The sequence below is a fragment of the Martes martes genome (assembly GCF_963455335.1).
Source record: "Martes martes genome assembly, chromosome: 11".
NCBI classification, from domain to species: domain Eukaryota; kingdom Metazoa; phylum Chordata; class Mammalia; order Carnivora; family Mustelidae; genus Martes; species Martes martes.
In genome coordinates this window covers 10984861-11009651 of record NC_137899.1, presented here as the reverse complement: position 1 = coordinate 11009651, position 24791 = coordinate 10984861, and the positions used below count along the sequence as shown (strand labels likewise).

Sequence of the window (24791 nt, the reverse complement as noted above, 5' to 3'; positions counted from 1 at the left end):
TGTCTTTTAAGGTAATTAATCCCGAAAGACAGAATTAGATCCATAAAGCAGAGTCGCTTATTCTAACGTGCAACATTTAAATACTCTGCCCTTCGGGGGCAGAAACCCAGGTATGCCCATGGTTGGCACATTGAAAGGGCAAGTGCTCATCCAACACTAGTTTCTTGCAGTTTCTGCCAACGGAGGACTCTGGAAGATCCGTTAACAATGGATGAGAGTGACCAGCTGGCTTCCAGGGGGGCTTTGCCCTGCAGGGCCACACCCAAGGTGGCGATCTATAATAGTTTCTGCTTCTCTGTTGGAAAAGTCACCTATGATTTAAATTCTTTGCACACTCCTTATGTTATGTTTAACTAAATGCTATTTCATTTTTTTTTAGAAGGAAGGTAGTATTTTAAGCACTTTCCAACCCTTTAATATGCTCTTCCTAAGCCCCTAATAACCAAGGAAACAGAGAAAGTCAGCATTTTGGAATGGTGATTTGGGATCCCCTGTTGAGGGGAACAGCTAAAACACAAGGAGAACATTTTGAAGACCGCTATAAGAGAAGTCGCCCAGTTCCTCACTGATCCTACCGTTTCCTTCTGACACATAAGCCCAGCATTCTTATTGTTCCAACACAGATATCTCCAATCTGGCTTTCTGTTAATTGTTTTGTTTCTCTGTTCTAATAAGAAAATTCTGACAAAGAGAAAGGAGGTTTCTTTTTATGTGATGAATGATAGGACATCTAAATTCCTACTTAATGACAATCAATTTACCATATACTCAGGCAAATTAAAATTCCTTTAATTAGTTTTTACAAAGTAAAAGGGTAGCTTCATCCTTTATTTAGATAAAAACCGCCTTTGCCTGACTGAACACATTCTCATCAAATGTAGAAGGTAATACGGGCCGACCTTCCAAGGATGCTCTCTTATTTTCATTCTTTATTTGCAGATTTTTAAATAACGAATTTGCATAATAAACCTGAACTTCGTTTCCAACAATCCCTAATTGAAATGTGGTTCTGATGACTCTGAATTCGAAGCTCTTGACTCTCCAAAGCCAAATAACAAAACCCCCGCAGAAGACGGAACACGTTTCTTTTGCTTTCTGGTAATGAACTTCCCGCCGGAAACCGTAGCCAGCTGGGACCCCGCGTAACTCAGCGAGTTCCTTCACGGCCGTAAGAAGATGGAGGCTGTAGCTCTCACTCTAAACCAGTCCTCCTCTCTCCACTCCAAACCTGCAGGCTGTGCCCAGGACACGTCTTTGTCACAGAAGTATCCAAACAGATTGTAGATGAGAAAGTACGGCCACCAGGAGAAACAGACAAACAAACATCCCCCAGCATACGCCTTTCTCAAAGCCACATGCGCTTTGTCATAGTCAAAGGGAAGAGGCTTTCAATGCCGGATCCCTCAGACAATGCTTTGCATTCACTTCCTGGCACCTGGCAAATGGAACTGAAAGAATGTGAATAAGTAAAAACTCCCATGTTCTGAACCGTGATACTCGTAGGCTCATTTGTCTATGTCTAGATAAGTGACCTTAAGGCACCACCATAAGCCTCGAGGGATCCCAAAATAAGCTATATAAAAAGCATCAAAGGATGCCATTATCTTCTACCGTTATGCACTAAAAACAGCTCTTTCTGACTTGGAAATGCTTTTTATTTTTCCTAGATAAAAGGTCTTAGTGAAATATGATTTTTAATGTAAAGAAAACATACGAGGCAAAATAAATCCATGGGGGAAAAATGTACAAGCCGGGTCTAGGTTTTTTAAAAAATTAGTTTTTAGGGGCTCCGGGGTGGCTCAGTGGGTTAGGCGTCCAACTCTTGTTTCAGCTCAGGAGGTGATCTCAGGGCCTTGGGATCAAGGCCGCCCACCCCCAGTTGTGCTCAGCAGGGAGTCTGCTTGAGGTTCTCTCTCTCTCCTCTGCCCCCCTCATATGCGCTGTCTCTCTCTAAAATAAATAGCTAAATCTTTGAAAAAAAATCAATTTTTAAAGCATGAAATCGAGAAAACCAAAGAGGGCCTGGGTGAAGTATGTCCGCGTCATGAAACACATTCCCGTATTTTTGTTCTCAGGACAATCAGGGCAGGACAGTTCTTTCGAGACCTGCCAAATCACAATCGCCTGCCTCTTCCAGTCTGTCGGTAGCCCGGAGCCCTCCATGGGAGCCCCAGGATGGCCAGATGAGTAGAAGAAGCTCCTTAGAAAACCAAGGGAAGCCGAGCACCAAATGGTCTTCCAGCTTCTCTGGTTTCAAAGGTCAGAGAATCACCCAATGGTCACGTCTCCCTCCACAGTTCAGCATCCCCCGCCCCGCACCGCCCCGCCACCGACTACTTACTGTCCATGGCGTGAACGTACTCCATGTGGATGGCCCCGGCGCCGGCACCGGCCGCAGAGGGAATGATGTCCGCGTAGGGGCTGCGCTGGCCAGCGAGCAGGGCCATCTGGTGATAGTACTCCGCGGGGCTGACCCCGGCGTGGGGGGCTGGAACAGCACACAAGCAAAGCGGGGTGACTAGTCGGACCAGGTCAACAAGACACATTTCTGGAGACATCCCGAAGCCCGCGGGGCCGTGCAGCCCACGTCGGGAATTCCTTTTATGGCTCGTGCTAGTAAAACATCGGTAACTCAGACCGTGCTTCTCACGGAAGCCTACCAGACAGCTCTTATTTGAAAAGTAAAACTGAAGAAAAGGAAGAGAAAAAATCAAATGTATTACAAAATGTTTGAGGCCCGTTTAAAGAAAGAGCCAAGAATTCTAAATGATTAAAATGTATGTATGTTCTCCTTCCCATGTGTGCCCCCCTCCCCAAACGAAATCACTTCGTAGATGAAATCACTGTATGTCCACATTTCTTCCAGGGGTAGCAGAGCTCTGAGGCCGCTGTGATGTCTTTCCAGACATACTTAGAATAATACTTCCCTCAGCTCCTGGCCGGAGTGCCCGAGTCAGCTCTCACTACCTGGAGGGCCCAAGGGCTCATGAGGGGAAGAGACAGCATAGTTTTAATAACGCATGTCTGGGTGATAAGCTGCAATTTTGTGTTCCATAATTTTAAAGCTCTTTTTTTCCCCCCATTTCTCATTACAAAATCAAAAAAGGAAAAATACCTATCAATCTGGAGCAATTTACTGGCAAGAGTCAGCTCTGTAAGAGTGGGGATAATAATCTGTTTCTACTGCCAAGTTATGTGCAAAAGCAGCAAGATACTGGAGACGTTTTGAGGGTGGTCTCCAGATTCTCCAAGATCTGGATGTAAATCCCAGCTCCTCCTCTTTCCGCTCCAAAGGGCTGTGGGTAGCAGTGAATACAGCAGTGTTCAGCACGTAGCATTCCATCGGTAAAAGTCAGTTTTACAATTATTATGTAGAAACATGGGTGTTCCAGCAATAGGGCTGCGTATGATCTCTGTGTCCACACTTTTATACACGATAAAAATATCTAGGCACAGATATACAGGCACCTCTTAGCCTACATGTGAGAGACATCTGTGACTTGATTTTATTTGATTATTAATTAGACTTTTGAAAGGGAAAAAGAGGAAGGGAGAACAAACCAATCAAAGAACGTTTTATTCATACTCATCATCAAATACTACGGAAAACAGATGACAAGATGCTTTAAACTCCAGGTTCCACGTCCCACTGGCCCAACGAAATTTTTGCAAGCCAAGCATAACTCCCAGTGTGCCGTGAGCTGGCCTCTCTCACCCCCCTCTCCCTCTCTTCTCCCGTGTTGTCATTTCTCTGAACTCCAAAGTTCTCCATGGGGATGACTCTCTAGTATTCCCCACTGGGACACCAAATCCAAAGCTTGGGTCTGACTCTCTTACTGTTTCCTTTTTGTAATGTGAAGCTCTTCCAAATGGCACAATGAAAGAAAGAGATGAGCGGAACAGCCATTGGGGCATCGCAGCTGCTACTCAAAGTAGAACTTAGTAGGGATTTACTGAGAAATCTCCCAGGGCTTCCCACCTCTCCCCACCATGCCCAGGCAGCCCTGAGAGGGGCCCGCAGGGAGAAGGTGGATGGCTCAGGGTCACACCACACAGTGACCCAGACGGCGCGGTGGAGGTTCTGTGTGCTGCTGCAGAGAACTCTTAATCTCTCTTTCTAATTAATATGGCTTATACAGTTCTGGACCTTAACTCAGATTCCAGCAACTGTGGGCAAGTGAGTCTGTGCATGTGTGCAGGAGATGGGAAATGCTCTTCCTGAATCAAAGGAGTGTTTTATAATTTGACAGTTATGGGATACACGGCTCTAATTAGTCTTGTGAAAAGTAATTAATTGGGAAGCTAACAGAACCAACAGGAATTTGACCCTTGAGAGCTTAAAACGAGCATCAAGTATAATAAAATTAAAGTCAAAGTTTTGTTTTTTTTCCTATCACATCCCTCTCTTCCAGGTTTCACTGGGCAGGGTCAAGTTTGGAGGGCATGAGCAGATGTAGACCATTACATTCTCGAAGACTTGCTACTCAGAGCGCGGTCCATGGACCACAGCCCTGGCACCACCTTGGAGCTTTCTGGTGTGCAGAAATCCCCCACCCCACCCCCCAGACCCACCCCACACGGAAGGACGTTTTCTCATCATTCCCGGGTGGTCCACACACATAGTGGGATCTGAGAAGAGCCAATCTAACAGACACATCTGTATGAACACGCCTCTCAGATGTGCAGAACAGAAAAGCGTTCGCTGGGAGGTGAGCAGAATGGCCCGTTACGCCTGCGCGCTGTTCAAATGGGAACCCGGCCAAGAGGACACAACAGGGGATAGGAGCAAGGTGTCCGGAGTCCGTGAGTGCGGGCCTTGAGTTCCATCCCTGCTGCCCAGTAACCAGTGGGCCACCTTACAGGTTACCTGGCCCATCCCCTCACTGCTCTCCTCACCCTGTAATGGAGACAATGACCCCCTCCCCCCATGGAGGTGTCCGTAACCTTGACCTGAATCGTGCCCTTGAAGCAATCAGCCCAGTGTCTGGAGCACGGGAAACGTTTGGTCAACATTAGAACCACTCCACGCCACATTCCAGGTGGGGCACGAAGCGGGAAGATGAATGGGTCGGTTGGGGACAGACTCACCATCTGTGGGGCTGAGCCCCCGGGCTGCCGAGATCATGGAGAGAGACGGGCTGTGAAGGGACCGGATGTAGTCCATGTAGGGGTTGATGTAGGGGTGCGGAGGGCTGAAGGGGGGTTCCGAGGCTGCAGCGGGGTTCCGATGGGGGGAGATCCTGATGAAGGGCAGGTCTGAATACGTTGGGCTACTAGATAAGGCAGAAGGCCTGGGTGCAAAAGAAAAGCAGACACAGGAGGTACGGGTGAGACCAATATCTCCACAGGCAGAGGCTGTCTGTGAAGGCAAATGAGAACGATTTTACGTGAACTCAAGGTGTCCTGGGGAAAAGACATCGGGCATATGTGTTTCTAGTACAATGACCTTAAAATCATGGTGACAGAAGCAGGTAGAATCGGACTACACAATGACCTGGGTGAAGAAAACGAACCTCTGTGAAATCTCATGGCGCCCTGAATACAGGAAGAGAAAGGCTGGCCTTTGGACTTCCTGATGACAGGAAATCCTAAACCACAGACATCTGAGTTTTAAGCAGTTCTGCAATGACGTGTTCCGTTTGACCCAAACATTACTTTCACCACTGAAAAGTTACCTCTTACCATCACAGTGTTGGGAGGAAGGAAGGACGGAAAGAAGGAAAGAAGGGAGGAAGGAAGGAGGACGGATGGGAGGAAACCAGGGAAAGAAAAAAAAAAAAAAAAAGAAAGAAAAGAGAGAGAAAGGAAAGAAAGAATTACACACAGCAGAGCTGCTCATAAAGGAAGGAGCAAACTGCAAAGGTCTTTAAGAAATGTGCAGTCGGGGGCACCTGGGTGACTCCGTGGGTTAAAGCCTCTGCCTTCCGCTCAGGTCATGATCCCAGGATCCTGGGATCGACCCCACATCGGGCTCTCTGCTTGGCAGGGAGCCTGCTTCCCCCTCTCTCTCTGCCTGCCTCTCTGCCTGCTTGTGATCTCTGTCCGTCAAATAAATAAATAAAATCTTAAAAAAAAAAAAAAGAAATGTGCAATTAGCACTATATTATATATCCGTGCTCGAACCTTTAGGGCAACGATCTTGCAGTTGGGGGTAAAACCAGCTTCACAGATCCGGGGTTCACCGTTCAGAAGACGGCTCCTCCTCTCCGGGAGCCAGCCCTGAGGGCGCCCTTCCCCCGCCCCTCATCTTTCAAGTGGCACCTGGTGAGCCACATCCAGGAATTCAGTACCCCTGGGGCTACGACGCTGGAAGAGAACGGGGTTTGATGGAGCTCAAGCCTCGGTTCTGAGGAGCTGATGAAAATAAATTCGCAACACACCTTGCTGCCGCCCTGGCTTGAATGGCTCCAGGGGATTCCTTCCCCGGGGACAACCGGCTCCAGGACGCCCACACCCCCAGCCCCCAGCACCTTGTTCTTCTCTAATAGAAAATGTGTTGTGCGAGTAATCCAGTGAACTGTCCCCATTCACAGAGGGGACGGCCACGGGAACGGGAGGCCGTGATAGAGACAGATCCACAGAGCACAGCAAATTCCTCTTACACCACCGGCTTTCAGTGCAAAATGAAAGGGAGGGGAGATGCATTTTCTCATCACACCTCCTGAAGCAAAGGAGCCCCCGGCCGGGGGGGGGGGGGCTGGCCCCCGTCACCCTGTCAGAACACAATCCGGGGAGCGGCCAGCCCCACCAAGTGCCCAGCACAGGCACCGGGATAAATGAAACCACAGATCAGATAATGCATTTTCTCTCAGTAGAAAATAAGAGGTTGAAATATGGTGGGGGGAGGGGTGCTCAAGTGCTGTTTCTTACTCTTTTTCACTTTGAACTAAAAAGAAAAAAAAAATAAAAAAGAGAGGCAGGGCGCCTGGGTGGCTCAGTCCTTAAGCGTCTGCCTCCGGCTCAGGTCATGGTCCCAGGGTCCTGGGATCGAGCCCGGCATCCTCACTGGGCTCCCTGCTCGGCGGGAAGCCTGCTTCTCCGTCTCCCAATCCCCCTGCTTGTGTTCCCTCTCTCGCTGTGTTTCTCCCTCTGTCAAATGAATAAATAAAATCTTAAAAAAAAAAAAGAAAAGAAAAAGAGGCTTTTTATTTGTTATTCTTATGCCACGTTTGGTGAAGTAAAATAAAAACCCAGAGTTTTCTAAATTTCCATGTGGACAGAGTGAGCACTCATCACCTGGAAACAGCTTTCTCTTTTGAAACAACTTGAGGCTTTCCATACCCGTTCAGAAATTAGTAAAATGACTTATGTCTAAATAGAAATCGGCACAGCCCATTAGCCTATCCGATTTTAGTTCTTTATGGCCAGTCAGCTCTGTGTTGTGGTTCAATGTCAAGTTCCACTTACACATGTTGCTCCTTCAAAGCACAGGGATGCTCTAGTTCTTTAAATCGCTTTTGACTGGAAAGGAAAATCAATCTTTCCAGTCCAATTCAAAAGTAACTACTACAAAACATAAACTTATTTGCAGATTTATCATGAGAGACCAGCATGGCAGAAAGGTGCAAAAGCAGACATTTCCAGAAATCTGTGGGATGCTAGCTCCCAGCCAGGCTCGTCTCATGATCCACAATAGGACAGACTCAACATCGGAGAGGGCAGTGGCACATCTTACCGGTAACCCGTAATTTTTCTGAAATCCCAGAATTGACAAAGGGAGTAAGAATATTCCTAGAGGCCTAGATTCCGTGTTGAAGAATTATAAGCAGGAAAAAAAAACGAGCGTCCTGAACAACATACAAATTACAGACATGGGGCTGGCAGTCACCAGTCCCGAAGAAACAAGGAAGCCAGCAGACAGGACAGGCTTTCCTTCTGCCAAAGGTCCCAGGACGTCTGACAGGCCAGTCCCACAAGAGGACTGAAGATACCTGTTCCAGGAACAGCCATGAGTGAACCGTTGGACCTGGCACAGCATCCCCGCAGAACGCCAGGGCCCCATTCTCCCTTCCAGTCCAGGAAGAAGTAACAGCAGAGAAGCTAGGCCTGGTTCCTCATGGAGGTGAAGTCAGGAACCTTCCCCCACTGTGGTGAACGTCACATTCAAGCACACGCCTCCCAGAGAGATGACGCTAGGGAGCTATGGAGGCCCCCGTTCCCAAACAACAGGGTAGGATATCCCTTCAGACAGGAATGCCGACAAGAGAGCTGTAAGTTAATTAATTACCCTAAATTAACAAACCAGCTAGCACTCAAAGGCCAGCTGTCCCCAGGATACAAACAGGAAACTGTTTAGTAAGGGTTACCCAGTGATGGGATTGTCAGGAATTTCTGGGGACAGGTAAATAAGAGCCCTAGAGCGATGGTACCACGGAAGGGTTTGGGTGCTAAGGGGAACTGATGTGGACTTCAGACAGCGGTGCGACCTCATAGGCTATGACCACCCTCTCCTGGTCTGTAACGGTACAATCGGGAGGATTCCTACCTCCTGGGGGGCTTGGCAAGTTAATCTAAGTAAAGCCTCATGTACTGAGCTTGGCATCAAATAAATGCTCAGTGTATGCATGCATCCCTGCATATTATAATATAATATGTGCTTATTAAATTATATATCACCATATATTATATTAAATATAATATGTGCTACTCCTAATATACAGGCATATGATACAGACATGTGTACATGTGTGTATACATATGTGTACATGTACACGTGTGTACACATATGTGTACACGTATGCCTGTGTGCACATAAATACACACACATTACAGATGGCAAATACAGCATACAGGTGATTCTCAAACACTGAAATACTGGCACCTTCTTTTCATAGCAAATCATGCAGGGGAAGCATTCCTGTCTGCTTTGCTCCCCAACCTGACAGAGCCCTGGAAACACCTCCTTGGATTTTCAGGTAAAATCATAAAACCACACGAGGTGGTTAAAACATGAACTCAGTAATCAAATGCAGGAGCTTTGCAGAAAACTGGATGCGAATGCCATCTGTCACTGGCTGTCACTCAAGATAAGTTGCCTTAGACATAAAATGGAACAGTAGCCCCCTCCTGGGGCTGTCCCCCCGCCCCACTGAGGCGCACGGGGTTGGGGGCACTCAGTAAAGGGTGGCGCGTGATGTTCTCTCGGTGGTTGGCAGAATCATCCTACAAAACTTGTTTGTGTGCGTGACTCTAAACTCAGCAAAGAACCGACCAAATGGCAAGACTGTTGGAAACTTGTTTCCAATTTCCCTGCTGTTCCAAATTCTTGGCAGATAGATTATCCATCAGTTATTTTGTTTTAAACAGTAAAGCAAATCTGAGGGGGCAGGTCAGGTTCTTTAAAGGTAACAGGTGGATGTGTTCACTGTTCCATGAAGGCTCGGCTGAAGGTTATGACCACAGGGATGGATTCTGTTGAAGGAAGAGAAGGTCTGGGAGGGGTGGGAAAGGCACCCACAGAATTCTCCATATAAATGACACAGATTATTTCACAAACCATCATAAACTTGACCTGGTAATATATTTGCCAAGCTCGCTAAAAATGTTCACTGAGGATGACAGTACCCCAGGAAAAGAAATCAGAGGTGTCTCTATCTTGGTTTGCATTTTTAGTAGATACACAGAGATGGAACTGAAGATTACAGTTGGCCTCCCAAGCCTTTCTCTGCCTTCGTACCGTTCGGCTCTCTCCCTGTTCCGGGGTGCCTGAATGTGGCACAAACCGGGGAGAAAAAAATCAACACAAGAAACAAACAGACATTCTGGGAGGACCACTGACACTTCAAACTGCACCAAGAACAGAGAGTCCATGCAATTTATGTAGTAGCCAAAGAGTACAGAAATATGTCCGTGACCTTCCAAAGTAAATCATACAAACTACTGTCCGGGAAGCAGGTGCCCAAATTGCAGAGGGTTTTCAGGACACAGCGGACGGGAGCAGCTGATGTCCTGTCACCTCTGCGTGTTGGCCCACACGTGCCAGGACCGGCACGCCCCCTCGGGGACGACCGCGCTGGCCTACTGCCACCCCAGGCCAGGAAGACCCGGCGAAGAGTGGTCGTGTTGTCTCTGTATTGCCCAACAGGTAAATGGAGCACAGTTCCAGACAAGAAAGAATGTGGGGATCATCTTGGTATTCTCCCAGAAGACAATAAAGCAGCATAAAGTTGTATTTGTGGAGAAAATTTGACTTCAGATTATTTTTTTCACAAGGTCATGAAAACAGATTTACAACAAAAAGAGCAGCGTATTCTTATTAGAGCATTTTTTAACAGTATACCATGATCGACTTAAAACACAAAAACCACATATTGCAGAGAGGAACTGGACTTTCTTAGTTAGAATGAAATATCATTATATAATCTGATTTGTTACTGCCTTTTCATCTATCTTATTGGGTTACTAAAATGCCAAGGTTAAAATCACAGTATTTAATCACCTGCAATACCCATTATGAGAGCATTAAAGCAGGCTTACATGCTGGGTTATTACAATTGCTTTCACATTGCTTGGGACACTGGAAATTACACATACACCCTGCATCTTTGCACGAGGGCTCCAACTACCCGAAGACTGAAATGTTGGGGTTTTTTTACATAACAAGTTTATTTTCTGTTTAATTTTGTGCTTTGTCTGACGAGTAGATACTCCCCATATTCAAGAAGTGGCCTCACCGAGAACAAAGGGGAGTTATCCCTTATAATGTATTTTTAACCAACTAATTAATTATTCAATAAATGCAATTTTAATAAATCAAAACGTATAATAAAAATTAGCTCTCCATCCGGTGAAGGAAACAAATAACAAAAACGTCCACAGCGAATACGCAAGACACGGTCAGAAATGGGCACGATCCTGGACTTCTCTTCCTCTCTTCGAGGCGAGCTTCCAGAAGCATCATGTGAGCCTGCGTTGTACAGATGGCCGTGCGGCTACTTTCCATTTGCTGGCCTTCTCCCTGCAACCAGTGCATGCCCAGGAAGACTGGTCTGTACGGCCTGACTCAGCGAGCTTACTCTCCCCCTCTGGAGTCTTGGAACGAGATGCACAGGCAGGGGGAGCTGGCAGTGGGCGGAAGCGTCAAGGCATCGATGGCACTCACCTCCTCTTGCTGGCTGGAGCTCTACAGGTGGCATTCCAATCCCCACGGCCACAGCCTTTGGCCACAGCTGCAAAAGGCGACCCCTGCCAGGGCTCTAGCCTTCAGATTACGGGTGGTCAATGCTTTCAACTTCTGCTAGTCCCAGACGTTCTACTGTCACTTTGGAGGCCTTTAACCTTGTCTCCGCCCCCCCCCCCCCAATAAATACCTGCTCCATTCAACGGCCACAGCCCAAGCCTAGAAGATGGGTCCATTTCAGATCCCAGTGCCATCATCTCTACACTTAAAGAATATTTCCCGTAAAGGTGTAACTGACTCCAGTCTTCTACAAACTTACTGTGTTGGATCTCAGTTTTTTAAAAGCTATATGCGTAACTGCTCTGATGACTATTTCGATGATCTGTTCATTTGGTAGATATTTTCATGGAAGATCCACTTACTAAGAATCCCTTATGATTTCAGAACTTGGAGGAATTTCAGTAAACATAATATATGATCATTTAGTCCCTGCTTTCAAAGAACAGATAGCCAAATGGGATGAAAGGCACATGCACACGGGTGTGTAAGAGCAAGTGTTATCTGATGCGTCGGAAGGCACCGACGGGAGGCTTCCATGATGCATGCTGGTTACCACAAATACGGGATGTGAACTGTACTACAAAATGTAGACAGGATTTGAATAGAGAGGCCACTGAAGAGGAAGGTTGGAATATTGCTTATTGTGTACATTAATGCAGGGGGCTGAGAACTCTCTTACATGTAAAATTTCAGAGCTGTGATTCATTTCTCTAACAAAACACAAGCGAGGGCAATACTTGTTTTAATGGTAAAATGTCATTTCCAAAGGATGTTTAAGAAAGACTTTATTTTTGTTTTCTATTTATGTCTGAGAATGGAAGTTTACATCCGTTACAACGGGAAAGTTGATATTATTTTGAATGAACACTAAAAAACCATTATTCCTTGTGGCCAAGCTCTTTGGATCTAACCAATGTCAGTATTTCAACATATTTAGTACTGACATTTTTTCAGGCATGAGGTGCCTCTGACAGAGTCAAATAAAAGTATATTTTGAATTACACATTCTCCCTCAACATTAAAAGCTTTCTCTAATATGTTTCAGCAGACCGCATACACATCACCAGTTACGTGCAGGGCAGATGGAAGCCATAATGGCGGATCACTGAACGTCCACAGAATGGCTGACATTAGGAAGAGGGGCATTGCCAAGTGGCAATGAGGGTTTGGAGCAAAAGGAACTCTCTGACCATGTGCGTACGTATGAGCTGACATGACCTCTTTGGAAAACAGTTGGGCTTAATGAACTCAAGTAAACGCACACCTATGATCGGCCACTCCCTTCCTTGGTGTAGCGGCAACAGTGGTAAGTGCCCAAACCCCACAGTCTCCTCGACCGTTTACAGCAGTGTTTCTCCTTCCTGTTAAAACTGGAAACAACCAAGTGTCTATCAACAGTAGAATGGGTGGGCAGGGGGCCACCTGGCTGGCTCCCTGGGTAGAGCCCTCAACTCTCGATTTCGGGGTTATGAGTTCGAGTCCCACACTGGGCGTAGACAGTCCTTAAAAAGATAAAAATCTTCAAACACGCAAACAGTAGAATGGGTAAATCGTTCACACCACAGAACAGCAAACAGCTATGAAAATGAACAAATTGCAGTGTGCAAAATCTCATAAGCATAATGTGGATCAGAAGAAGCCTGGTGCAAAACGGTTCCAAGACACTATACGATCCTACTTGTGTAGAGGTCAGTAACACACAGACCTAAACGGGAGCCTGAGGATAGCCAGGGCAGGTGGGTTAAGTGTGGAAGTAGGGCTTCTGGGGTGCAGGTGTTCTATTTCTAGACTTGGTTAGTGGTTAGAAGTTTTCACTCTGTGATAACTCATTAGATTTTATGGAGTTGTATGTGTATATTTTGTGTGTTTTTCCATTCGTGCCTTATTTAAAAAATTACCACTTTTTGAAAAAGGATACACCCCTTCCCATGTGTCAAATATATCAGCATTTTCCATGGTGGTTTCAGCCATTTCCATTAAATTCAGGTAATTAAATACATATACATGCATATTGTCCAAATTTGCAAATTATTGATGCTTAAAGGATACCATAAATGATAACATATTTACTGCTGTTAGGCAGATAGTGTAGTGGACACACTAGTGCAAATTCAAAGTAAACTATGGGCGATGGGTCTCTTTATGTTAATTCTGGGGGACGAAAGGCCCTGCTAAGCCAGTCAAAGGGAGAGGCCAAGTGAGCATCTCCAATCCCTGTCCGTCATCTCCTTTGGCAACTGAAACGATGCTCTACATTGGTAGATTTGTAGCATGTGAACAATGCAATTGTTTGTAGCTAAATTTGGTTTTATAATCCCTCCTGAGATGACTGCAAAAAATAATCTGACAATATTTACCTCCATTTTGTACTATAAATACAATTCTACGTTAACAGGTTGAGATTCCAACGTCCAGAAGATAGTCAAAGAATTTAAATGAAAGGCCATTCAAAAGGCATAGCATGGTATTATGATTGCGTCATGGGGGACCATCGTGGGGAGCACGGCGTAAAGTACAGAGCTGTCCAATACTCTCTTATGCCCCTGAAACTATGGTAACATTATGGGTCAACTATACTCAACTAAAAAAAGTAAAATAAATTAAAAAAGAAAGTCCATTCAAGTAACTACAACATGCAATGCACTGTTATAAAATCGGTTCCAAACAAACAAACATGACAAACAAACAAACAAACACATATGGCTCATATAAACCCTTGGAGCTAAATGACCACATCCCACCGCCTGAGTCTCCTTTCCATCCCAGCTCGTGGGCAGAGAAGCCCTGTGTGTGTCTGGAACACTTTACAAACAAAGGCAGAAGAGAGTCAGTAAGGAAGGCTGGATCTCTGTTCCGAATGGCAGCTGACAAGCCCATTTCTAAATAACCAGGCATCTACTTTGAATATTTTGATTCTATGAAGGCAGAGTATCTTTAAATTCTTGTGTTTGGCAGACTCTTTGGCTGTCCTTATAGATTCCGAATGTTCCATCAGATGGTGTACTAGAGAAGTATTTACTCCAATGTGTAATAAATATGAAAAACCATCTTCTTTATCTTCTTGCCCCAATCCATATACAGTTTGTGAGAAAAAGAAAACCATTTGAAATAATGAAGATTATGTAGTTTTCGTATTATTACAATCTATAATTATGTATTGTAATATGTAACTTACATGTTAGATACTAATAGACTATATATGATAGAATTAATGTAAATATAAGGACTCATGGTTAGAAGAGCTAATATGTTGTATCTTCCTTCACCAAGTCCACAGAAACACGGCTTCAATGAGAAAACCACTGTGGCTCCCTAGGACACACCAAAGCCCAGCCGTGATTCTTTTCCTAACCGGATGCACGGCAAATGGAGGGACTTAGAGCTGTTCCCAGCAGTCAGCTTCTGGGGCATTTCACGGGGCCGTGTTTTCTAGAGAGCTTCCCAACTGGTCTGTGGTAACACAGCGAGGGATCACGGTCCTTTCTCCCCTCCTTCCCTAACACAACATGTTGTCCCTTTGAACAGTCACCTTTGCCTGTAGAAGCTCTTTCTTTCTCCGGGGGGGGGGGGGTGAGTTGTGGGGGGTAAGCAGGCCACAGGGGAGGCCAGTCCAGTCAGGCCCAGCCGGGGGTCCAGGGGCCATCCTGTCTCACTGCTCCAACCACCCCCATCGGCCCCCCATTTGTGGGGGAGGATTTGTAATCCTCATGCACGTCTAAGTGGCAAGCCCTGAGACAGATCTGGTGCCGAGAGAGCCAGATCTTTCAAAGCTGGTTTAGCTGCAAGTTCTTTAGGCCTGGAGGGAGACAAAGTAGTGTTTAACTGTTAACAAGAAGTATGCATAGAGCTTTGAGCCTGCTGCCTGTCCCATGGGAAGTTCTCAGCAAACCTTGGCCCCTACAACCAACACCTTCTTTGCTGCTGCTGTTACTATAGAGCTCTGAGTTGGGTAAGTCCAAGGTCACCCAGCTTCCGTGGCCTCCTTGTGTACCAACTTCTTAGGACCGTACAGGGAGGGGGCTGTTCTCCCCTACAGGGAGTCAACCATCTGACACCCCTGGTATCACTTAGAAGTACCCCACCTTCCCCACCTCACCTCTTTTAAATAAACTACTGACTTTACTCAACCTCAGTAACATGCACAGGATTTCTTCTTTCTAAAAGTAAACTCAAGGGCATGGTGACTCTTGGTTTTGAATCAAAAATTCATTGCTGTGAGAAAAGAAAAAAAAACGGAGGGGGGGGTGGTGTGTGACAGAAATTTCCAAGTGTGATTTCTCTGACATTGCTGCCAATTTTCCATTCATTCTAACAGACCTTATTTTTTGGAATCTAATGAATTACCCATTCTATCCAAGAGCAGCACTCAAAGTGGCAAAACAGTGTTCTTTTCCAAAAAGAAAAGACACAGCTAAAAAGATACTGGAAGACAATAGCGTGGGAGACTCAGTACAGACCTAAGTCCCGCATACTAACTGTACCTAGAAGAAGCCTGGGCCGCGTTGCTTTCGCTCATCCAGCTGTTAAGTTTTCTAATAATTTAGAGTCCTATCAACCCTGATACCCTTTGGGGGGAACTTCTGGGTTTGAACTGTGATACCCACCACGTGTAAAGAAAGAGGACCATAAAGTACGTACAAGAAATTCAACTCCACGCTGCATTTAACCAACTCAACAAACAAGTCTGTGCTTACCTCATTTACCTGGAAATGTCAACAATTTAAGGTAAAGAAACATTTAAAAAATCTCGAGAGCCCCAAGCCGGGATCTGTTACGTAAGTGAGAGGCCACCCAGCAGGAGGCTTTAGATTGCATGGAAATAACTAGAAAGAGGAAGTCAGGTTCCAAGAGTTTAATCCTTGCTTCAAGTCCTCTTGCAGGTGGAAGGGAGGAAGATTCAAACCAAAGACAAGGGTGCCTCTGGAAAACTGAGCCAAGAAGATGAGGCTTCTGTTTCAATTTCTATTTTGATGGGTTCCTTCAAGAACCAGCTAGAATATTCCTTCTCAGCAGCTATCTGGCATGCTGAGCTTACGTTGGTCTCCCTAACCCAATATAAAAATATATGGTTTGGATGTTTCCCATATTCCATCACCATCAGAAATCCTCATAATTATTATTACCGTTAACCACTGACTAGAGCGTTCTCGAGTTTTTCTCTTAGGATCCTTGACTCATACTTTCCATCATTCTTGAAATTATCCTTATTGTAAAGGTAAGAGGAACATCCATCAAGGAACTACTATGAATTACCTAAATCGCTATCCTCCAGAATAAAGCCCTTAAGATTTGCTAGGGCCCCCCGGCTAATGAAGGTGAAATCGTGGGCCTTTTTTATTTGGCAGGCTGTTCAGACATTGTAGGACTCTATTATGTGCTAAGACTTTATATCCCAGGACACTTCTCAATATTCCAGAATTTTATCCCCTGGGAAGGTATCAAACTCTTCAAAAATAAATTAAATACATTTAACGTATGAGGGAATAATTTGTCTACATTACTCAGTGGAAAGGAAGCAGTAACTTCCATGTAAGGAGAGAAGGCCCTCCCCAGGGCTCTGGCTCTCCTAGTTTCAGAGCCCCTGGCCCCAGGGTCTGGAGGAACACCACGGAAACACGGACAAGACCCACAAGATCTCCCCCTGCATCCCCTTCTTCCCAGTGGAAGCCACGATTCTTTTTAGTTTTTTGTTTTTTTTTTAGATTATTTATTTATTTAGTTGACACAGACAGAGATCAAAAGTAGGCAGAGAGGCAGGCCGAGGGAGAGGGGGAAACAGGCTCCCCACTGAACAGAGAGCCCGATGCGAGGCTCGATTCCAGGACCCTGAAATCATGACTTGAGCCGAAGGCAGGGGCTTAACCCACTGAGCCACCCAGGCGCCCTGGAAGCCGCTATTCTGATGCCACGGTGGGCAGACTGACGGGAACAGAAACGTCTAAATGATGCGCTGGATGTGCTGGAATGACTTGGGGTTATCACCCTTCGAGAACAGGTGCCTAGGACCACACGCTTCCTGCTAACGGCTGCTTGGGCTTTCCTTTGGTCACTGGTAAAATGGGAGAGACGATTTACCATTCCACCCTCCAGCCTTAAAAAGTCCCTTTGGTCCTACAATCCTAATTTTTCTATGATTCAAATTGTTTGTCCCCATCTGCCACCGATTCGCTCTGACATCTAACGTGATCACGTCTGTTACTTGAAAAAACTTTGGTTGAAAATTTCGGGACTCCTTCCTCGAGTGTCCCACCAACGAGACCTCATTTTCTTTCCCTTCTCCCTTGTCTGGAACGGCATTTTCCATCACGGCAGCGACTAATGTCCCCCCTGGGCCACTCTGGACTTCAACTTTGATATTACTCCCAGGAGAAATGAAAGGGTCTGGTTTTATGCTGATTGGATTTGGATGGTGATTGATTAGAAAAAAGTGGGACCGCGTGGCCACACGAAAGGCTCAGAACTGAGCCACAGCTTAAACACTAAAGAAGCTTTTTTACCAGTGAGTTCACAGCTATTAGATATTTTTATATTAACAACACTTTTCCCATCCAGGTTTGTGCATTTTATCTTTATTCTTTCAAATCCTGAAATTGCCTGGATAAGAGGGAGGGCTTATATATTATACACACACAGACACACACACACAGACACACAGACACACACACATTTCTAAGAGCAGCCTGAACTTTTAGGGGAAATTGAAGAGGCTTTGTGTCAAGTACAGCTAAATCCAGCCTTTCCATATCAAACCTCTGCTAGAAAATTACTGTGCAGATGATAAGGCAGAAAGATATAATAAAAAGTGACTCTACTCAATTTACACTGCAATATTGGTATGACTGAATATTTTTCATTCAGGTGCCTGATAAAATCACTAAACTGTATTGCAGATAAATAAAGGAGGCTTCTGTCAAGAATAAACACCATTAATCATGGAGTCTTACCCTCAGAGAGCCTGGGCTATCCTTCTGCACGAACACACCAGCATAACCGGCATGCGACACAGGCTTCCCTCCTTTATACTGTTTCAGGCTGAAAATGTCCTCCCTCACGTTTTGTAGGATTTAGGGAGCAAGAGCATTTCCCAAACATCGTCTACATTTTAACCTTAAGGTCCTGCCACAAGATCCATTATTATAACATTTAGGAAAAATTGGCTGCACGCTTGGGGCGGGGGGGAAACCAACTTGACAGTGAGACAGCTTTTTGCCTGCCGACTACATACCTACAGACATAATGTATATGGGCTACTTATGAGATATACTGGATTCCATCAAAGCTACGTTGCTATTGATCTAAAGATGCAACATTATTTTAGGTGCCACTAAGAGTGACAACACTTATCACTTTCCATTTCTGCTTTATACGCCCCCAAAGGAGGTCTCCGAGACCACTCACACCTACTTTTTATCATGCCTCACTCTAGCACTTGCACAGGAAGGAAAATACAAGGCAAAAGAATTTTATTGAGATCCCTGAATCCTCCTCGAGACCACGTCTTCACCAACAGTGACGGTGAAACACTACAGACTGTAAGATGCGTTCCCATTTCAGAGGTGGGGAAAGGCTGTACGACTTAGACTTTAACAGGTTAACAGACCAGATACGTATTGGGTAATTCTGCCATTTGTCAAACACCTGTGCCATGACAGATGCTGGTTTAAGTGCTCGCTATCTGCTCCCTCACACGGTTGTTGATATAAAATGGGATTGAATAATGAAATTGGCCTTAACACCTAAATACCTAAACCGGATTCAAACCCAGTCTATGACCTTAAACACAAAGGGAAACTACCCCAAACCAAACACAAATATGTGCATATATGCTTATATGTATTTATATTTTGACATTCTTTTTTTTTAAAGATTTTATTTATTTATTTGACAGAAAAAGATCACAAGTAGGCAGAGAGGCAGGCAGAGAGAGAGGGGGAAGCAGTCTCCCTGCTGAGCAGAGAGCCCGATTCGGGGCTCGATCCCAGGACCCTGAGATCATGACCTGAGCCGAAGGCAGCGGCTTAACCCACCGGGCCACCCAGGCGCCCCATATTTTGACATTCTTAAGGCTCTTCCTAGAACCAATGGTATGGCTTTCCAGTGACCTCTTCATTCCAAAGGCAACCTGCCTGAGATTATATTCAAATGGCCCATGTGCTGGGGGCACAGGGAAGGGCGAGGCATCCCTTGGCCCGGAGGAAAAAGAGGGAGGGAGCGATGCTCCTCTCTCAGCAGATCTTCCCATAAGGAAACAGAGTCAGGAGGCAAAAATGACATGAGGGCATATATGCGTTAGGGTCACAAAGTTTTCATATTCTGTTCCTATTCTAAGTGCCCACACGCACACACACGCACTACAACCTAACTTGCCCATAACTACAGGATGTTAAGAAGGAATCAGACAGATCATTCATTCCAACTAATTTATTTCATAGATGGAGACAAAGAAGCCCAGAGAGGTTAGGGAAAGTGTTCCAGGATCCAGTTCAGTGGTCCAATTGGAGGCAGAGCAGAGAATGGAACTTAACTGAGGTCTACGTGGATTTTTAAAAAGAACTTATAAACTGGTTTTAAGAAGAGGTTCACCAGAAGCCATATACCAATGGAGTTCTACTCGAATTTCCTGAAATTGCACTTTGAAACCCAAGAAAACAGCATTATCATGGGCTAATGTAGCTAACATTATACTGAGCTGTGCTCAGAGGTGATTCTTGAGCAAAACTGTAATCCGGTCCTGCTTGTGAGAGTTTTAATTGTGTCACACGGGAAGTATTATGGGAGCTGTGTTTCAGCTCACTGGGGAACCTGTTTTGAGAGCCCACTCCAAGGAGAAAGTGCCTCTTTAGCCCAAAGAGGGCTAACCCACACCTTCCTGACAAATCCCCCGTCTGAAGAAGAACCTTGATCCCACAGAGTGAAGCCGTGTCTTTGCCAAAGAGAAGGCAAGGGGCGCCGGGGTGGCTCAGTGGGTTAAGCATCTGCCTTTGACTCAGGTCATGATCCCAGGGTCCTGGGATCGAGACCTACACTGGGCTCTGCTCAGCAGGGAGCCTGTTTCTCCTCTCTCTCTGCCTGCTTCTCCCTCTGCTTGTGCTCTCTCTCTGTCAAGTAAGTAAGTAAAGTATTAAAAAAAAGAGAGAGAGAAGGCTGGTGAGGGCCCTTCACAGAGAGTCTGTGGCCCACAGTTTACGGTCATTCCAGGGCTCCCGAAGAGCAGACACCAAGAGCTCAGTTCAAACCAGGCCCCACAAAGAAAGAAGCAGATCTCAAGGAACCAGAGCCACACCTTGGCCCCGCTGTCTGGGGTCCCCCCCCAGTTCATGAAGGAAGAGCTTCTGTATGAAGAGGTATTGATGCTGCATACAGTTTTCATCACAGATTGTTTAGATTCAATAATTTCTGACCAATTCTTGGGTCTCCATTTAGGAAGTTCCACGTCAGAACTACTTCCAGACACACGATCGAGAAATGCAGGCTCCCAGTTAGGGACGGCGTACCCCACCTGCCTGTTAGAGTCATGACGCTCATGAGTGAAAGATTGGATTCGTACAGAGCCCATGGTCACCCAATGGGCAAACAGATCCCTGGTAGAATTTTATTTTTTTTTAAAGATTTATTTATGTATTTTTCTGAGGGCATGAGTAGGGGAGGGGGTGAGGGAGAGGGAGAAGCAGACTCCCCGAGGAGCAGGGAGCCCCACGCCAACAGGGGGCTCGATCCCAGGACCCCAGGATCGTGACCTGAGCCAAAGGAAGATGCTTCACCAAATGAGCCACTCGGCTGCCCTTAGTATTTGGTTTTGAAGGGAGCTGAACTGAATGAAGGGTGGTATCCCAGTGTTTTAGCATTACCCGTAATGGAGGTATAACTCATTAAATAAATATTTAATCTTTATTAAGAGAGGTTTTAAAAAAACCATAATTCATAAGTCTGTTAATTGTTTGTCTGTCTCAGTCATGAACCATACTTCAGAAAATGACATGTATTGCATAAGAAAAGATAATGGCCAAGGTTAAGATATCTGAGTAATTTTTACTATTGTTGTTCATTATACCTTCACAGATGGAAATGCATTTTATGCAAATGATTATGAAATTCCTTCAAAATGTAAATTTAACTGAAAAGGCCTTAAGGAGCTCTCCGGCGCTCCCCACGCAGGATGATTTCCGTCACCGAAGGGGGCACGAGCGCAGTGCCCTGAACCGCCTCCTTCAACAGCCTCCCTCACAGTGAGAGGAAGCCAAATGCCCAGGAGAGCTCTTCAGTGATTTTAGACCTAGTGATGGTTCAACAGCGGCTAAGCTGAGACCCCGGAGTGACACGCCACCCTCTCACTAATGAGGCGCCCAGTGTCCTCAGGTGTCCCTGTGAGGGGTACTTAGTAAGCACCCTGCTTGGCAGAGACCCACGGCAGGTTGCACCGATGGACTAATCACACAGGCCAAAATCAAATGGGCTGGAAGAATCTGGAGACTTGTGGCTCCGAGGAACGTAATTCATGCAGAAAAGCGTTGTCAGAGCAAGGCCGGGGAACCTCGTGGGAAGAAAGCAAAATAAACAGTTCAACAAAGAAAACAAAGAAGGGCCCGTAGCGTTTTCTGAAGCTTGAGTACACTGAGCCTTCAGTGGGGACCTCGGACAAAGGCCTCATCAAAGAACGCCCTTGCAAAGCAAACAGACCAAGGAGGATGTTTCTTTCGGATACACTTGGGGGGAAAGGGGTAGACTCAGGCCTTCTCAGGCCTTGCCACACAGCTTCCACACACCTCCCTCCTCCCCACAAACAGAGAAACAGCCTACAACGATCACCCAAAGAACCGAAAAGTTCGATGTCTGCCTGGGTCAAAAGATGGGCAAAGGGGGGGAGGTGGGCCCACATTCCATATGGTGCCACCTACCTTCTGACTGTTCTCCACATCACAGGAAGGCCTTCGCCAGGGTGTGAGCCGCCCGGCTCGACCCACACGGCCTGCGAGCCGCCTTCCAGAGGATGAGGATGAGGACAGACTTGCGACACGCTCAAGGACTCCACGTTGAAAATCCTCTCGCGTGGACAGCGGGGGACATTCACAGCCGGTGACTCTCCGACTCAGCAGAGAAGCCCTCCACAGGCTTCCAGCTGCCTTTTACAGGAAGTCGGACCCCTGCTTCCCGCCCCCGCCCCCACCCTCCCCAATTTCCACGGGAACGCTGACTCAGACTGTCCCTCTCTCAATACCTGTGACGACGTGTATCGCTGTGTCCTGAAGTCCCAAGTCTGAGGTGACCAGATTTTGATCATTAAAACAAGATTAAAATACTTCAGACTGACCTTCTTTTCCCCTCTTGCCTACTTCCATTAAGACCAAAGAGCATGTGGACTAATCCCAAGGACAAACTGAAACCACCACACGGAAAATGGACAGAAGTGAGCTCCGTGTGTGTACGTAATACAGAATATATAGGCTATGGATGGGAAAACAATGAAGATACGTAGAATCCTTACTTTAAATAAATAAATCCAAGGAATATATTAGGTAACATAAATAATATATTCCAATATATAGTTGACTTGAGCAATCCGGGTTTGAGATGTACATGTTCACTCATCCAGATTTTTTCTGGGGAAACAGTACCATAAATGTTTTTTTGTCTTACGATTTTCTTAGTAACATTTTCTTTAGTAATATTTTCTTTTCTCTAGTTTACTTTATTGTAAGGATGGAGTTTATAACCCATAAAACATAAAAAACACGTGTGAACTGTTGATGTTGTTGTTAAGACTTCTGGTCAACCGCCGGCCAGTTCGTGATTAGGTTTTCAGGGAGCCAATGGTTATACACATATTTTCTATTGCAGTGTGGGGGGTCAGTGCCCTTCACCCCCACATTGTTCAAGGGCCAACTGTAATTCTAACAATCTGTTCCATCCCAGGCAAATATGACCTGAGAAAACTTTTAAAACCAGAGCCCCATTTAGAACTCCCATAATCTTTGTTATGGATTGACAATTTTGAGTTTGTGTCTGAAAACTTTCACTGGTGTGCACGATTTATGTTGAAAACAATGCAGGCTGGGAATATGGGAATTTTGTTCTACGGGGGAGTCAGAGACTCCATTGAATAGAGGCGAGAAGCATTTTGGTAAGCCCGGAATGCTTTCTTTGGACTCCGTCTTAAAAATGTAAATCATATTCAAGCAACATGGTTGCTTGAATTTGCTTTGCAAATGAGGCAGATCATTTAAGTGCCAGGGCCTCCCCCCTGCTAGCCCCCCTATAATAGAGATGCTGTTCACTGCTGATGAACTTGGCAATATTTGGATCCTATTTGAATGTAGTGAGAAGAGGACTGGTGGTTCTCTGGTTAGGACCCAAATCATTCTCAGGTGGCGGGAGACGCACATTAGACTTGTCAGGCGCTGGGGATCACTTCACGTGCATGGGGTTAATGTAATTCTTCAGCGCTCTGACCATGGGGGGGTGATGGAGTCTGGGACCCAGGGAGGATGGGGCTCCTTAGGGACAGTTCACAGGTAAGACTAGTGACTAGTGTTGCAGAGTTCTCAGAGGTGAACCTTTCAAAGAATTCCTTCAGTTGTGACTCTACACATACACAGTGCATTTTGCTATTAGTTTCAATCGTCAGATGGGGGCTAAACGTCCTATTCCCTTTGAGCAGTCCCAACCAAGAACTTTTTAAGGAATCTGTAATCTTTCCGAAGCCACCTATGAAAGTTTCAAGTACCTATAACTTATAAACATGGGAGAGGCTACATAACCCAGAATATTAAACGACTGGATTTCAGAGAATCTATGGGTTTCGACCACACACCTTTATTTTTCTTTCTTTACTGGCCATGCACTCTTATGTCCCAAAGGCAGTTTCTGCCACCTCTAACCCTTTTCTCTACGTCCTTTTCTTCCTCTGTGTGTGTGGAGAGAGTCCGAGACAGAAAGGAGGGGAGAGGCAGAGGCGCAGAGGAGAGATCTAGCATGGCCCGTGACGTATTCTCAACACCAGACTTAAACTGTCGCCAACTCAGCTAGGGTCGCGGGGGAGGGAAACACGGCTTCATAAGCCATGGGGCCAACTTGTTCATTTTTACCCACGTGCAGTGCAATGATACCCGCTACAATTCTGACGTGTCTTCCACAAAGAGAACTCCGAGACTAAAAATGGTCAGGTTTTTGCTTCTCAGAGTTCTTTTCAATACGGTTATCTAATGAACGTGCTACCCGGACATTGCTCCTTTAGGACTCGGAGGATGAGTTTCCAAACTCACCAGGTCCTTGCTAATTCCCTTCAGCGTGCCCAGTTCCCTCGTGTCACCAAAGATGTGAAAAATCTAGCTAATTTGTTACTTCGGATTCAGAAAGCGAGGGAGCAGTTTTCTGGAAACAAGTCTGCGACCATTTTAGTTTTTGATGCATGAGTTTCGCTGGGGGCAGGGACGGGGCGGGGGGTGCGGCAGTAACAAAAGGAAATGAATGACAGGCATGCCTGTGTCATGGGCCTTTGTTCCCCTGGGGAAAGGTCTGAAATGAACTCAGCGTGCCTTGCTACTATAGGAAATGGCAGGTCTTTGTTTAGTCGGAAAAAGCGGGTTCTGTTACCTAAGCGAAGGAGAGAGGACCA

General features: G+C 45.8%; 1 protein-coding gene across 1 annotated transcript in view; it reads right to left on the bottom strand.

The window, feature by feature from the left end:
- Positions 1-24791, bottom strand: part of GLI3 (GLI family zinc finger 3) — a 265997-nt gene that overhangs the window by 81923 nt on the left and 159283 nt on the right. The window contains exons 5-6 of the mRNA XM_080817953.1: positions 5089-5291; positions 2342-2488 (exon numbers count right to left, since the gene is read on the bottom strand). Of these exons, the coding sequence (XP_080674079.1) occupies positions 2342-2488; positions 5089-5291 (350 nt within the window). The remainder of the gene's footprint in view (positions 1-2341; positions 2489-5088; positions 5292-24791) is intronic.